The sequence below is a fragment of the Apus apus genome, chromosome Z (assembly GCF_020740795.1).
Source record: "Apus apus isolate bApuApu2 chromosome Z, bApuApu2.pri.cur, whole genome shotgun sequence".
NCBI classification, from domain to species: Eukaryota; Metazoa; Chordata; class Aves; order Apodiformes; family Apodidae; genus Apus; species Apus apus.
The window spans coordinates 10,617,111-10,633,867 of NC_067312.1; the positions used below are offsets into that span (position 1 = coordinate 10,617,111).

The 16,757-nt window shown below is 44.3% G+C and overlaps 1 protein-coding gene across 1 annotated transcript in view; it reads left to right on the forward strand.

The window, feature by feature from the left end:
• Window positions 1–16,757, forward strand: part of UNC13B (unc-13 homolog B) — a 219,650-nt gene that overhangs the window by 23,521 nt on the left and 179,372 nt on the right. The window contains exons 2-5 of the mRNA XM_051642006.1: window positions 6,651–6,680; window positions 8,753–8,852; window positions 15,407–15,524; window positions 16,480–16,603. Of these exons, the coding sequence (XP_051497966.1) occupies window positions 6,651–6,680; window positions 8,753–8,852; window positions 15,407–15,524; window positions 16,480–16,603 (372 nt within the window). The remainder of the gene's footprint in view (window positions 1–6,650; window positions 6,681–8,752; window positions 8,853–15,406; window positions 15,525–16,479; window positions 16,604–16,757) is intronic.

Consider the following 16,757-nt stretch of genomic DNA (forward strand, 5'->3'; position numbering starts at 1 on the left):
GAGCAAATATTGGGGTGAAACTTAGTAAGCATAAGCAGGCAGCAGCTGCAGTGTTCCGTCAGACTGGAAGTGTCTGTCAGCCCTAAGTTGTGGGGAGTCTGGGCTTTGGAGGCAAGCAAAGGGGGTGCTGTCTACCTGCAGGTTGTGACACTTGTGTGTGTGCAAGCTTGGGGTGTTAACTGACCAGAGAACTTACAGATGAACAGGGGAGCATCTAGTGAGGTTTGGCAGTGGGGAGGATTATTGGGATGTGTACTTTATGTAGTCCTTTCCTTAATTTCCCATTGTAAATGGTGCTGAAGTTAAACGGGGTTAATGTTGAGTGTGTCTCCTCTTAGCACAGGAGTCTGGAAAACCTTTCCAAGCAGTAACGTCTTAGCTGCTACCAGTCACTGTCCAGTGGGCAGAAAGTGTGGAGTGACTTAGAGAGCAGTTTGTTGGAAATTGTATTGTAAATCAAATAAACTTAGTAGCTTTGTGTGTCTCTGGACAGAGTAATGAATTTGCAGATCATCTGAGCAGGAAGATGCTAATTCATGTGGAATCCCATAGGAGTTATTCTAATTCATTCTCAAGACATCTGGCAAAATGGAAATCCCTTGGGTAGGGCAGTTTGCTACCACAGGCAGCAGAATATAATTTTTAAATTTTTTTTTCCCCTCTCCTTCCTGAGAAAAATCCTAGAGTGATAGTAGTTGCTTTTTAGATGTTGGTTGGTTGCTGAAGTGAGTGTAACTTCCTTTTGTTTGCTATGGCTTCCAACGCCTTGAGAAAGGGGAGTTAAGTTATCCTCAGGCATTTAAAGTGGTCAAATTGAAGAAGGCTCTTGGCTACGTGGATGGGAACTGCCATGTAAAAGTGGTTTGTTTTCTTTTTTAATTTTGATGAATGATTAGAAATTAATAAAATCTTACTGTGTCCATTCCATTTATTCTGTACTACTTATCAATCAAGCAGATCAATCTCCCTGTTTAGTAAACTTACTTGTACTAATTACTTGCTTTTGCATCTCTATGAATCACCATTGTCTCAGTTGAACAGATGATGAATTTTTTTAAGAACTATTTCAGGTATTAAGTCAGAAAAATTCTGCTCCTGGATGCAAGCTTAGTACTTCAGGTAGTGGTAGAAATCTACACTATGTTCCTGCTCTCTGCTGCTTACCAAGGAAAGTGGCATTTCAGAGTGGCTCTTCTTCCTTCTGGTGGCAGAGCAGTTCTCTGATCAGCCCAGCCCTCCGTTTACATCAAGCAATAACAAAAAGTTATCCTCTGTTTTCTGTGATTGCAGACTCAGTTTTTATGTCTGTTGGTATGTGGAAGTACCACTGTGTTTCCATCATGTCATTCTTGAAGGGAATATGATGGTGCATAAAGTGCTCTCTTCCCTGCTCGAGTGGAACAGAGTTTATGTGTAAGCCAGTGACTTGCTTTCCCTGGCAAAAAGGTACAGACTTAAATCTTTTGTCTCGCAGTCACCTCTGAGTCTGAAGGGATCTCTTGGCTCAGTAACCACACCAGCTCTGCTGCAAGGAGATGGAGCACAAGCAGACCCTGCTCTGGGCTCTTTGCATTTGTAGCAGAGGCTGTTGAGCTGCTGATGGGTCCCTGGAGCCTCCTGTGCAATTTTTCTTCCTCTGAACTAGTTCAGGGAAATCTTTTCCTTCTGAACAGAATCTAGCTCTGAATGTATGAGTGTGGTGGAGTCTTCCTTTTTCAACCTTTCTCAGGCTGTGAATACCAAGATGGCTGTGACATGTCAAATCCTCATAACAAGCTTAGAAAAAACATATTAAACTCCCATGTTTTTTTTTTGTGTGTGTTTTGTTTTGTTTTTTTTTTTATCCAGCTTTTTCATTCTTGGACTTAAAAAGGGTTAAGGTGAGTTTCACAATACAGTCAATACTGTTGTTCTGCTGTGGCACATGAAATTGCTTTTAACAGCAAATGATGGTGGGCTGGGCTTCTGTGGGGATAATGTGAAATAAAAAATAGTGACTGAGTTAAAAACAGGTGTGAGGTCGCTGCACGGCCTCTGCTTTTTCCAGCCTGGAGGACCTTTTGTGTTCACGTAGTGGGAAAGACAAGGGTTCATTGCCCTCAGGTGAGAGGGGAGGATGTGCAGGAGCTGTGCATGTAAAATGTATTGATTTCCAGGGGAGGGAAAGCTACCTGTGTGTCAGGGACAGAACAGTGCTCTTTAGGTGTGCCAGTCTTGTGCCCCTTGCCAGCTTCTCATGGATTTATAAACAGCTTTCCAGAAGCGAGTAGAAAGTGCTGAGTATCTGGCTCTGCAGTGAGTATGTGTGCTAGAGCTGTCGGTGCAGGGTTTAGACAGCAAAATTATTACTTAAGGCTCAGTTACAGGAAATATAACAGACCTGAAAGGACAGAGCGCTGCCTAGCCAGCGCTTCCCTCCCAAAAGTTATGCCCTCCCTTCTGCGTGCTTGCTGCAGGGTGCACAGGCTGTGAATTTGGTGTGTTGGCTTAGTCTTGGGTAGTATCAGTGTTTTGCTGAGGTCTCTTATTTCTGTTGCTTAAGCAACCTTTGCACCTGGCGCTGGATGTCACTGTGCAGGGATGTCTGAGCACCTGGAAGAGGTGAGAAGGGCACAGAGTGAAATGGAAATTTGTATCTATTCTGCTGCTCAGCTGGGGACAGTTACTGTAGAAGTTAGAGTGCTCTTGAAGACACATTAACACCACATTTGCTTTTCACGAGGAAGAGGAAGCCATTTGTCAATTGGCTTATCATGAAAATGCATTTTGAATGTTCTGCTTTCAGCATTGTATTTCTTCTTAAAAGCACTAATGAAACGGCATCCTTTCATTCTCCTCATTTCTCCCGCAGCCCTTCCATGGCACTTTATCGGCCTCCACATAACGACTTAGAATTTGTTGTAGTGTGTCGAGTGGCCAGCTCCTAAGTCGTGTGCTGGATTTAGTTAGGATGTAATCTTTTGGCCATCTGCTCAGGCACTCCCTGGGTCTGCGTCCCTCTGGTTTGCAAGTAGATGTTAAAGGTGATCTCAAGTCTGCAGATGTTCAGAACACCCAGCTTCCCTTTAACTGAACACGAGTGTGTTCCTGCTGAGGAGCTCTGAGCAGTGTGCTGTCTGAACCTCATAGTAATTTTGGCATCCTTGATTTTAAATTCTCTGGCTGATGTATAGGGCACCTAGTAAGGAAAAAAATTGCCTTCAGACTGATTGAAAAATAAGTTGATAGCAAGAGTTTCTCTACAGAACTGAATTTAAGGATACACTGATACATGTTCCCCTTCCCTGCCCCCCACTATCCCACAATGATTCTGGACTTTTTTTTTTTTTTCCAGTCTGTACTATGTATTTTCCTTTCTCTTTAGGAGTCTGACTATCCAGCCTTTTGTAACTGACAGTTGTAGAGCATCTGGAATCCTGTTGTAGCTTTTTTTTTTTTTTCCTTTTTTTAAATTATAGGCAACACTTCAACTTGTTTTTTTGTCTCTTTATTTAGAGTAAAACAAAATTGTGAGGGATTCTCAGAGGAAAACAGTCTCTGGGTAAATTGAATGTTTACATCAATTATCATTGCTTTGGTATTTGTCTAATCTGCATCTGGTTATTTCAGTGCAACCCTTGTGCTTTCTAATAGCTCGTCAAGCTGCGGTGCAATAGCTGGGTCTTCATATGTCCGTGTCTTTCTTAGTGATTAAATGAATCCTTGTTGCACAGTGTGAGAGCAGGTGCATATGTGTGCATTTGTATCAGTGCTCACACATGGCGGTGCAAAGCTCTAGTTCTCATTTTACTTTCTAATTTTGTATAATTTCATCCACTCCCTCTGTCCTTCCAATACAGTGTTGCACTAGGATTGCTGTTCAGCATAGTCAGTCTTCTGTCTCAGAATGGGTGAACTTCTTGTGCTACCCAGTTTGCTGAAAGAAGTCATGTGAAGCTGAATGGAATTTAACATCTCCAGGTAGTTTAAAAATTTGGCTTCCCCAGAGCCCATAAGTGCCTGTGGGATGAATGGGAGTGAGTCAAGAAATCTCTCACCTACACCTTTGTCTTCAGGTTTTTACTTCCTGTCAATACGGAAGCAACTGTATGTGTAAAACTTGGTGTTGCTACATGCTCTAAGGAAGGGTTTTCTTTTTGTGATACAGGTTTTATTTAATTATATCTACTGCTTCATGTGGCTAGATTTCAGCTAACTGACCTACTCAGCCTTTGTTGCAGCACTGTGAGTAATTAACTCTTGATGCATCAGGCTTTTTCAGGACTTGATCACTCCTTTGTGTCCTTTCTTGAGCACTAGGCCTACTGGAGCTGTAAGGAGACAAAAGGACCAGGTGTGGGTACAAAAGTTTCCTCTGGGAAGCTAACCTCATTGTGTCACTCCAAGGCAGTGGCATGGAGCGTGCTGTTCTGTGCATTGCAGCCAGCCTGGGAATTCCCTGGCCTGACAAACAGGCCGAGCCTTGGCAGCATCTTGTGGGTCTTTCCAGCCTCCTCTTGGTTTGGGGAACCCTGTGGTCTCATAGCCAGTCCTCATCCTGAGATGATGTGGGTGCTGCACCTTTGCTGTTATTTTTACACACCTATGAGAAGTGCTTTCCTTTGGGCTAACAAAATAAGGATATGTCCAAGTCACTTTCCATGGGAACTCTGTGGACATGCTGTGTAAACTTACAGGTAGAGTAAAAAAGTTACTGGTGAGGTGGGACTCCTGGGTTTGTGATCCAGCTCTTATAAAAAAGCTCTCCTTCTGGCAACCACAGGTGTAATTTATTACATATGGGTTGTCTAGGGCCATGGGGTTCTTTCCTGGTAGATACTAAAAATGCAAGGCTCCCAGTTTGTTATGTGGGTCTGTAGAAGGTTTGTGATCTTCATTTAGCTTTGCTGCTGCCCCAGGATATCCCTGTTGACTCAGCAAGGGCTGTCCCAGGGCTCACAGCCTCACATGGGCAGTCTTTTCAGCAGGGTTTGCTGCTTTTCATCAAATTAACCTCTTAATATTTAGAGGTTGAGACCGCAGTGTACAGACGGTGTCTGCCTCTTAGTTTGCATATCTTTTGATGTGGAGACAGTGTCTCTTCTCTGTGTCTAGGTGTCACTGGCTCACTCTGACTGCTTTTTTTGACAGATAATACCAGATTTCCACACTGGGGCTGCCTCTGCTTCCCTGCTAACAGCAGTGGTGCTTGTTGTGAACAGGGAGAGAGACCAGCTGAAGCCCACTGTGCATTCCCTGCTCTCCTACTCCTCTTCCTTCCCTCAAGCACACGCACTTGTTTCTTTGTCTCCTGCCTCTTAACAAAGGGGGGTTTGAGGGGAGGGGTCAGCGATGGGCTGATGTCTGCCTGCTCCAGGGCAGTATTCCACAAAATGCCTGCTTTTATGTGGAATCCAAAGGCACCTAGAAAGTGGATAGATTGCTCTGCCTGTTTCTCAGTGATTGAACAAACTGATTGGAAATTAAAAAGGAATCTGCATCTCCAGTCAGCAGGAACACTCGTCGTCCTCAACATTGCATGTTTTGCTTGCGTCATTACATTTAGCATCAGGAATGCTTCAGGCATTTCTCACAGGCCCTGAACCTGTGAGAAAATGAAACTTTTATTTATTTTGGACCTAAACGTTCTTGGGCCGTGGCAGAGTAGGTAAAAGCTACAGCTCTTCGAACTTCTGTTTGAGATGCCTCTGGCATCACACTGCATTGCATCTCTGTGCATGTAGCTGTGTAAGGAATTTTATTATTTTATTTTAATTTTTAGTGTTCTTTTCTAGAACATTTATCTTGGAAGTCAGGATCTGTGAGCCTTTAGTAACTGTTGGGTGCCCTGTTTCTGGAGGTAACTTCAGTATGCCAGTTTTCAAAGCTTTTTGCTCTCAGGTGTATCTTGCTTCCTAAACGTGTTTTCTCCCTAGTGTTAGTTTTCCACTGGGAAAACTAGCTGAAGCCTAAATATTTCTTCTGTTAATGCTTCTACTTAATACCAGTGAGGATATGAGCTTGCCAAAAAGAAATGTCAACGTAATCTCCCCAAGGTAGACATCGATCTTTTCCATCGGGTGAGATAAGAGCCAGTGCTGTTTTATGTTCTAACCATTGTTTTTGATAAGTACTCTCTTGGAATTAAATTAGCAGAGGAGAGCTTGGAAAAGTGACATTCGAGTTTAGTCTGCTGCTTGTTTGTTGTAGCTGGTTAGTCTGATTTACAGATATACTATAGATCTATTATTCAGGCTTGATTATTTTCCACTTGTGGTTGAAAGTCTCCTCTGCACTGTTGAGGAGAGATTCTTTGTTTTTAAATAAATCTTTATTTCTTCTAAAGTGTCTGTAACTTTGTCACTGAGGTGGTTTGAAATAACATCTTGCTAAGCAGCAATAAGCTCTTGTTGCAAAGGACTGGTTTTGAAATCTCTTTTCATTAGCCATATCATGTTGCTTCCTCATTATTAAACCTGTGATTATTTTTTTTTAAAATGCATTGATTTAGAGAGGGATACAGAATACAGAAGAGGTTTTGCCTCCAAGTCTGCTAAGCTGTTGGAATGAATAAGGATTTACAGCTTTGTGATGCTTTGACTCAAATGAAACTGTAGCAGAACAAAATCACTAATAGCTTTTTTTTTTCTTTATTTTTTTTCTCTTTACAGTAAAAAAAGCTAAACTCCAAGGACCACCAGGTAAGCCATTCTCTGCTGCTTGTTTGCAGCAATGGTGACACCTGCTCTCTCACTCCTGGCTCATGCTCCTCTCTCTAGTTTTCATCTACCTCCTCTATGCTCTTGCATGTTCTTCTTAGAAGTGACAAAAGCTGCCCCTAAAGTCCAGGCAGCCTGAGTTAGTAGAAGGCTTGAGGGTGTGACCTGGTGTGATAGTGCTGAGAAACTTCTACTTGCTTACCTGACCTGAACAGATGATGGATGAGGAAGGATGTTCCTCTACTGTCACCACTTTCAACTCCACACTGTCCTTTTCTCTCATCATTTCTCTGTCACTGTTAAAAATAGGATCTGAAAATGTTCACCGAGCAGAACTGGTGTGTGTCTGTATGAGTTCAGTGCCTCCTTGATCCTGATTGTTGTTGCTGGATGGTACCACAGAAGTGATTCATAGTGTTATGTGGCATTCCATAATGACTGTGCTTGGGATTGAAATCCCATCTGCCAGGTTTTGTGTCTGCACAGTAAAATATAAACAGAGCTGGTGACACTCAATTTATAGTCTAGGTAACTGTTTCACAGTGGTTCAGTAGCTAGCAAGGAATTCCTTAGCACAGTTTACAAAAGAATAAGCAGTTTTCTTCTGGAATAATACCTAGTGAAGTATTTAGAGCTGGAGCAATAACATATCTGTTTTCATGACTTAGTTGTTCAGCTTTATTCTCTTCATACAGCCATCCTCAGGTTATAGCTGAAATTTCCCAAGGTCTCCTTGTCCATACTCTGTGCCAGGTCAAAATCTGTGTGTGCATCAATCTTGAATTACCAGGGAAGGAAGGTTTGAGTACCCAGTCTGGAAGGGAGTTTAAGTGTGTTTTACTCTCTCTGTAATCAAGAAGCCTGCTCATGGCTGCAATGTATTTGTCCAGTAATACAGATTTGACTCAACTGAAGTATATGGTTTTACTAACAAGCCCGATGTCCCTGGAGAATTCAAGTGGTGGAACTTGAGTATGAGGGAATCTGACTTCTCCACTTCTTCCTGAACTTCTGGATCATTTAGTTTCCCTTTCCTCCCTTTCTGTTAGGATATTTGAAGCTGAATGCTGGGACATACTGTAGTAGCCCACAGCAAGGATGCATACACATTTTGGCAGTATTAAAATGGACCATGATCCAACTTCTGCTGGCAATAAATGCAGCAGAACACTGAAGTATTAAAATACGTACACTGCTTTCTAGCTACTTAGCATTTGTCTTGTTCCAGACTTGATGAAACTGATAGACAGGTCTGAGGTGGTAGCTCCCCTTAGAAGGGAGTTTGTTCATTTTCAGATGCTAATATTAAAACTTTGTATGTGTCTGTCCTTGGCTACCTTTGGTTTTATTAGCAAAGAGATAGCAGCAACTAGGAAAAAGTCATTCCAGGCTTTTTTTTTCAGACTTATATAAAAAGCAAAACATCTTAACAAAGCCTGTCTTATCAAATGTCAGTGTAATGTGGTTGTTTTTGTTTAGCTGGCTTATGCAATGCAGATCAGTTTTAGCTCATTTAGTGAAAATTGCTGTTTTATTTCTGTCCCCACCTGATCTGGTTCTTTGTGTACTTGTGGGTGGAAAACCAGGTTGGAACTAGGAAAGCAGTTGGATCAGAAGGGAAGAGATAATGTGATCAACCCAATTGCCTCTTGCTTGTATGTTTTGTAAGTTTGTCTTTTACGCTGCATGGTGGGCCCTGTTCCTTCAGGCTGTCTTCTCTTCCTCTAATCTGCTTTCCAGTAAGCAACATCTTACAGAGTGTCTGTGTTCTTCAGGATTTCACACTCTTTCTTTGTCCCTGACTTATTGCAAGTGCTTAGTTGCCTGTTTTTGTTTGTTCGTGAATTCCTAAAAACCTGTGAATTAAGATTTGATTGCAGGTGAAAAATGTCTTGAACATTTGGCTCCTTAACCCAGTGATGTCTTTCCAAATGGGCTTTTTGCTTTGGCTCCCTCCTGGGGTGCAAGATATAAACTGAAAACTTTGAAATGTTAACCCTTGTGTGATGAAAGGCTGTACTGAAGAAGATAACTTTTTGCCTCTTGTTCCCCAGATAAATTCAATACATATGTGACCTTGAAGGTTCAAAATGTGAAGAGCACGACAGTAGCTGTGCGAGGTGACCAACCCTGCTGGGAACAGGACTTTATGTTGTAAGTACAGTGTTGTGCAGCAATGAGGTGTTTCTTGTTGTGTCCTTCCACACCACTGGTGTTTATATGGAGTTGCTGTTGGTGTTGTATAAATTGGAATACTTAAAAGTAGGTGAAATGCATGAGACTGGTGACAACCCAAATAATTTGAGTTTCTGTTGTACACACTGACCTGTGCTGAAGGAGGTGTGTGTTGGAAGATTGTCTCTGCTGGTGTCACAGACTGGCTGGAGTAGCCTGTGTCCTTTAATAGTACCAGGTTGCCTGGATTCCTGTTTGTAGACCTGTGTGTCAGGGTGCAGTGAGGGCTGGCTGCTGTTGTAGGGACAGGGAGCCAGAAGCAGAGAGTGGTAGAGCTGGTAGGGCAGGGTCCTCCTCAGCCAGGCCCCAGTCTCACAGTGCCTGAGCAGTGCAAGTTGGGAGGCCTATGGATCAGGCTGGTGTCTATCGAGAGGTCAGGTCATCTGACAAGTCATGGTAATGAGGCGAGTCTGAGATCAAGCTGGGAGTGCCAGTTAGCAAGTCAAGCTCAGGGTTGTGTCTGTCAGGCATGTGTTCTACCTTCACTTCAGCAAGGCTTTCAACACTGTCTCTCATGACATCCTCACAGCCAAACTTAGGAAGTGTGGATTGGATGATAGGGCAGTGAGGTGGATTGGGATCTGGCTGAAGGACAGAGCTCAGAGCTGTGGTAGATGGGGCAGAGTCTACTTGGAGGCCCATGTTTAGTGGTGTTGCCCAGGGGTCTGTATGGGGTTCAGCCCTGTTCAATATATTCATCAATGACCTGGATGAAGGGGCAGAGTGCACCATTAGCAAGTTTGCTGCTGGCACAAAACTGGGAGAAGTGGCTGACACAGCAGAAGGCTGGGCTGCCATCCAGCATGACATGGACAGGCTGGAGAGCTGGGCAGAGAGAAGCTTAATGAAAATGTAAAGTACTGCATCTGGTGAGGAACAGCCCCTTGTATCAGTACAGGTTGGGGGCTGACCTGCTGGAGAGCAGCTCTGAGGAGAGGGACCTGGGAGTCCTGGTAGGCAACAGACTGACCATGGCCAAGAAGGCCATTGGCATCCTGGGATGCATTAAGAAGAGTGTGGCCAGCAGTTCGAAGGAAGGTTTTCCTCCCCCTCTACTGCACACTGGTAAGGCCACATCTGGAATACTATGTCCAATTCTGGACTTTCCAGTTCATGAAGGATAAGGAACTATTGGAGAGAGCCCAGTGCAGGGCCACTAAGATGATTAGAGGAATAGAGCATCTGCCCTGTGAGGAAAGGCTGAGATCCCCACTCAGTCTCCTCTTCTCCAGGCTGAACAGACCCAGGATCTCATCAATGCTTATAAATATGTCAGGGGTGGGTGTCAGGAGGAAGGGACCAGACTCTTTTCAGTGGTGTCCGGTGATAGGACAATGGGCTGTGGGCATAAACTGGAACACAAACAAAGGTTCAAACTAAACATTGGGAAAAACTTCATTACTCTGAGGGTAACAGAACTGGAACAGGCTGCCCGGACAGGTTCTGAAGTCTCCTTTTCTGGAGACATTCAAAACCCACCTGGACGCATTTGTGTGTGATATACTGTAGGTGATCCTGCTCTAGCAGCAGGTTGGACTAGATGATCTTCAGACGTCCCTTTCAAACCGCTATAATCCTGTGATTCTGTAACCATAATCAGAGTTGGACATAGTCCACCAATTGCCAGTCAAGTCCATAGTGAAGAGGCAAGTCTGAGACTGAGCTGGGAAGTCAGGCTGTGGGTTGGGTCTGGATTGATGTGGTCTGTGGCCAGGCATGGGCACCTGCTGCATTGTTAAGCTGGAGATGAACAGGCTCTATTTGATTTGTGTGGCAAGGATTTCACAGCGGTGGAACTACAGGGATGGCTTCTGTGAGAAGCTCCTGAGAGCTTCCTCTGTATCTGATAGAACCACTGCCAGCCAGCTCAAAAATGGACCTGCCATTGGCCAAGGCTGAGGCCATCAGCGATGGTGGTAGTACCTCTGGGATAATGTATTTAAGAAGGTGAAAAAGTTGCTGCACAACAGCAATTGCAGCTGGAGAGAGAGTGAGAATATGGGAGAGAGACAACTCTGCAGAGACCAAGGTCAGTGAAGAAGGAGAGGGAGGAGGTGCTTCAAGCACTGAAGCTGAGGTTCCCCTGCAGCCCATGGTGAAGACCATAGTGAGGCAGGCTGTCCCCCTGCAACCCACGGAGGTTAATGGTGGAGCAAATAGTCACCTGCAGCCCATGGAGGACCACATGCCAGAGTAGGTGAATGCCCAAAGGAGGCTGTGACTCCATGGGAGGCCCATGCTAGAGCAGGCTACTGGCAGGACCTGTGGCCCCGTGCAGAGAGGAGCCCATGCTGGAGCAGGTTTGCTGTGGCCCTGTGGTGGACCCATGCTGGAGCAGTTAATGAAGAACTGCAGGCTGTGGGAAGGCCTTGCATTGGAGAAGTTCATGGAGGCCCATCTCCCATGGGAGAGACCCCATGCTGGAGCAGGGGAATGGTGTGAGGAGTCCTCCCCTTGAGGAGGAAGGAGTGGCAGAGCCAATGTGTGATAAACTGACTACAACCCCCATTCCCTATCCCCCTGTACTGCTGGGAGGGAGGAGATGGAGAAAGCAGGAGTGAAGCTGAGCTAGGGAAAAAGGGAGGGGCGGGGGGGAAGATTGTTTTCACTTATTATCCTACTCTGATTTTGATTTGTAATAAAACTAAAATGATTCCCCAAGTTGAGTCTGTTTTGCCTTTGCCAGTATTTGGTGAACGATCTTTCCCTGTCCTTCCTTTGACCCGTGTGCCTTTTGTTACATTTCCTCTTCCCTGTTCAGCCTAGGAGGAGTGATAGGAGTGGCTTTTGGTGGGCACCTAGTGTCCAGCCAGGATCAGCCCACCACACACACCTACAAAGTAGCTTAAGCAAGGATTGAAGGCCTCTAGCTGAGCCTAGATGGAGATCCTGGGCCATAGGAAGAGGGATATGGGTGGCAGCTACTGAGGTGGCAGGTCAGGGCAGTTTTAAAGGCTGTCGTTAGCGCACTCAGAGCCTCATCTCAGTGTGGAGCTGCTCTTGTGTGTTGATGTTTTCTGCCATTGGTCCGGTTCCCATGAATTAATTTTCCAGCTACCCACTGGCAGCTTGAGCGTCTGCCAGTCCCTGCCATAAGCACCAGAATCAGTTCCAGCTCTCCCAGGTTTTCTGGTGCAGTTGGCACCTAGGATTTGCTCTGGTCCTCATAGTTCTGACAGATATCCAGGGTTTCCCAGTATCTTTTAGAATGGTGGTTTTCATGCAGGTGTATAAATTACTTGAATGGATATGAATTGATATATTGCATGTGCTTCTGTTTCCTATAGTTTTGTAAGACAAAGTGAACTAGATTTACTAAATCCTGGTCTCCAAATTATTTTCTGTGAACTTGGCCTGGACACTGCTATTGCAGGGGGAATGATGCTGTGCTTATTTTGTGGAATCGAAGTGCTGCTGTTTTTCACTAGGCCTGAGGTGTATGCATAGCATCCATAGCAAGAGATTCACCTGGGATTTTTGTAAGTATTTTTACTGTCCATTAGCAATTGGTGTTCTGCCAAAAGCTCTGCCCCTGGCTGAGAAGTTCACCTGGGCCAGCAGTGTTGCCATCGTAACTGTGCCGCTGTCTCCCTTGTTTTGTGACACTGCTTTGGGAGCTGCACGTGAGGTATGTGCTTCTGTGTGGAGAGTCTGAGCCTAATCTTTGGCATCTTGTGAAACACGTGTCCTCCTGAACACCACCATCTTCCGAGCTGTGCAGTTCCTGGTCAGATAGAGGCTGTGCTGTCACTGACGTAAACCATGCAGGTCTGGGGTAAGGTTGGGACAGGGAATTGTGCCTGTCTGCCAAATCACATGCCCATATCCAAACTACTAACTCATTCTTCCTGTGATTTGTGTTCTACTTGTGAGCAGGAACTAGCTTTAAGCATGGCCCGCTACAGAGGAGGCTGCTCACCAGTGTTTTGACAATGGCCCTTGTTTGTGTTGGCTCTCACGGTTGCTCCTCCTCCTTCCTCTCAAACAGCTCCTGGAACTGCTGTCCGGTATCAGCTGGCAGCTTAGCTAGCCTGCTGTAAGGTCATTGTGTTGCTCTGTAATTAGTTGCTAGGGAATATCAAAGCAGAATATTAGCTCAACTACCTCGCCTTTGTCTTTCCTGCTTTAGCAAAGCAACAGCAGAGTTCTTAACTTTCTTTGTAACAAAAGTACTACATGTGGCAGGGAACATGTTTTGCATGATCCTGTGTACATTAAATTGTCCCAGGAGGTATAACACTAAGATCCCACGACTGCTATTCACTGGATGTCTCTTCGCTTTCTGAAGTTGGAAAAGGCCTTAGAACACCGTAGTTTTTCCCTGAGGGAAAGATGCTTTTATTGTCTGTATTTGTGTTTACTTTTTTTTATGGGGCATAGTAGAAGAATAGACTGCAACCAAGAAAATGCTTTCTATCTGTGTGTGTTGTTTTTGCTTCCAAACTCCTTATGAGACATAAAACTTTAGAATTTGGGGCTCTGGGGATGTTTGAGATTTGCTTATTTACCAGGCCAGAAAAGCACTTTAATGTCTTCTCTGGCAACATCTTCTAATTTTGAAGCAGCTTTAAAAGGACTGCATATTTGCAGAAAGCACCTCTCAAGTGGAAGTGCTAACTGCTGTTTAGAACGTGATGAATGAATTGGCGTTGAAGTTGTTAAAAATGTCTTTCATTTAAATTCTGTGTGCGTGTGGAAACGGAGGAGGGACAACGAAATCCAACCTCAGCTCTTTTGTTCTTTGAAGCTATTCTGCATCTGACCAGAAGGTGGAGAAAGGGAGACACAAAGACAATCAGAGCCACTGTACTGGAAATATTTTTTTTTTATTATCTGGTGACCTATCCTGTGGAGTTCTGCATAGAAGCCTGCTGGGTGTCTTATGATCACTGTCTTGGTCTGTCAATGTATGTTGAAATAAAAAGAGTATTTCTTCCTTCCCTTTCTGGCCTCACACTAGTCTAGCCAGCAGAAAATCAGTTGTTTCTGCTGTTATCACACATTTGTGCATTCAGAGAAATAGCATCTTCCAAGAGTCAAGCAGTGAGAGGGCAGAGCCACTAGCACGTGGCTAGTTGTTAGCTTGGCCATATTAAGTAGCCATATCCAAAGAGGGGGAGCTGGAGGCTCAATTTCAGGGTGCTAGCAGTAAACTCATAATAAGCCTGCATAACAGCTTGATTTTGCACTATGTAAACCGAGGCACTCAAGTACTTGGACACTCCTGGCCTCAATTCCTGTGTCCTTACATAGGAACAGATGCACTTTAATATGCTTTGCTGTAGCTGTAAGGTTTCTCTTGAACCTTGTACGTAAAATATCCTCTTCCAAAGTTGTAAAAAGTCTCTGTAAGAAAGCTCAAACAGATGCTGGGATTTGCAACAGTTCTGATTTTTGTTTGGGTTTCTTTTCTTGGCCATGATGACAGTCTGTAAAAATTGGGGACTAACGTGCTTTTAGATTCCTTTGATAAACTTAATGTGAATTTATTTGGACAGACGGGTAGTGGGCAGTGGCAATATGTGTTCAAGATTACATATTTTCGGGGTTTAGCAGTTGGACTAGGGATAAACCTGAGCTCAAGGAAGTAGGAACACTAGCCTTTTTTCATAAGTGTTGCCTATCAGACAGCTCAGGGTTCCTTACTTGATGGATTTTACCAGCATTCAGGCTGGTAAAATGTATCATACTGTTCTTAAGTTACAACCAGCATGGAAGAGGCAGGGTCAATGCTATGAAGCGTTGGGTAGAGGTGAATTTGAGATGCATCTGTTCCTTACTGAGAGCAGAAATGCTCATTAAAGCCTTCAGATAAGGATTTCCAAGAACTTGGCACTTGGTTGTTGTGTTTGGCTGTTTGCTGCCAGAGATTTGCACGGTTCAAAGCCTTGCAGTGTCAGGCAGGGGAAGAAGCTGGTGCTGGAGCTGAAGCAGTGCAATACAGCCCTGAGCAGCAGGTAGTGCTGCTGGTGCAACTGTGCTGGGTTTGGGACTGTTGCTTATGTCGTGTGGCTGCTTCACACACAGAGGAGTATAGGCATGTTTGGACCTGCCAGTGTACACTTGTGTTGCTGTGTTGCCAAGGGAGTGGTGTACGTGCTGAGTTAGAAATGGGGTGCCTGATGGCAAAGAGCAGCTCACCTCTAGGTTTTGGATTAAGATATGCCACCTTCTCCTTTGTACATGGTTAAGGTGTGTTCCCAATTGTCAGTCTATGCATGAGGTAGTTCAGGGTTTTATTTTGTGATCTTTTTTTAGTTCCTGTTCAACGGTGACAGATTGGTCATTAGAAACTAGTGTTCCCTGTGTGAGTGTGAACCACCTCAGCCACACATTTCCAGAAACTCTGTAGCTTGACCCAGCTGCGTGGAAAGAGTTCACTGGTTTAATTGTGTTAGTGACACAGAGCCTAAAGCAGAATTGGATTGTCTTCTGATTTTTCCTCACCTCTGCTGCCTTTTCTTTTCCTGCAGTGAGATCAGTCGGCTGGACCTGGGCCTAATTGTTGAAGTATGGAACAAAGGACTGATCTGGGACACCCTGGTTGGGACCGTGTGGATTGCTCTGAAGGCCATTCACCAATCTGATGAGGTTAAGCTGACACAGAAGCTTTATTTTGACAGCTCCCATGTCGATAGTTAATGTGTTACAAGTGTAGCCTGGTGCTGCCCAGGACTGTGCTCCTCAGCAAAGCTTCCACTTGCAAAGCCAAGCAGGCTGGGTGTGGGAAGGGGGCTGTCAGCATCACGTTGGAGTTTTAGTTTTGTTTCTTTGATTTTGTTTGTGTTGTTGTTGTTGTTGTTTTTTCCTGAAGGATGCTGCCAACAGTGGTTCCAAAACTGAGCTTAAGTAGGTATATCTGATCTCACTTCACTCACACGGACTCGGAAAACAGGGCTTAATCTGTTAAGGAAAGTGCGTAGTTGACAAGTATCTGAAGTCTTAAGGACTGACTCCTTAGTCTGATGCTCAAATTTCTGTAAGTTCCTGCCAAAGGCAGAAGGTGCCCTGATATCAGACAGTGTTACGTTAAAGGTAGGCCCAGAGCATGTCTGCAACACCTTGTTCAAGTTTCCTGTTGCAGTGTTGGAAGGTGGTGGTAAAAGGTAGGAAATGGGCTGTGCCAATGCCTGTTACTGCACTCACTACTGGTTGTGGTGGTTGTTGCAGCTAATCAGGACAAGTTTGTTTCTTTACCTACAATTTCAGGTCCATTATTAAAAAAATTACTGAATTTGATCAGGGAAGAGAACTTCTGTTTTCCATAAAAGAGTGGGCGTATCCAGCAGTACCTTTGCAGTTTCACTGAGAAGGCAGCAGTTCTGCTAGGAGTTGTTTGCTTCTTGCCTTGGTGAAGGCCTTTGAGATTTGGAAGAAAAATTGCCAGCATGTGCTGAATAGATGTAATTTGATGCTAAAATAATGTACAAGAACTCAGTAATATTGTAAGGCTCTTCCTAGAATATTTTATCTTAGCAAACGTATGAGACTCACTGCATATGGACCTGTCAAATCTGAAGCTTCACCTATGGCTTGTGATTCACAGGAAGGTCCTGGGGAGTGGTCTACGCTGGAAGCAGAAGTTGTAATGAAACACGATGAAATCTGTGGAACCAAAAACCCGACCCCTCATAAAATTTTACTGGACACAAGATTCGAATTACCTTTTGGTGAGTGCATTTCAGTAACTTACTCAGGGTGCTGTCAGTGGAGAGAAGGTGTTTGGGAGCAACTTGAGATGTATAATCAAGTTGTGCTTGTTCATAGTTTAGCCAGAATAGTTCAGTGCAAATTAAATAGCTGGTGTTCATTTCTTGTTTGGCT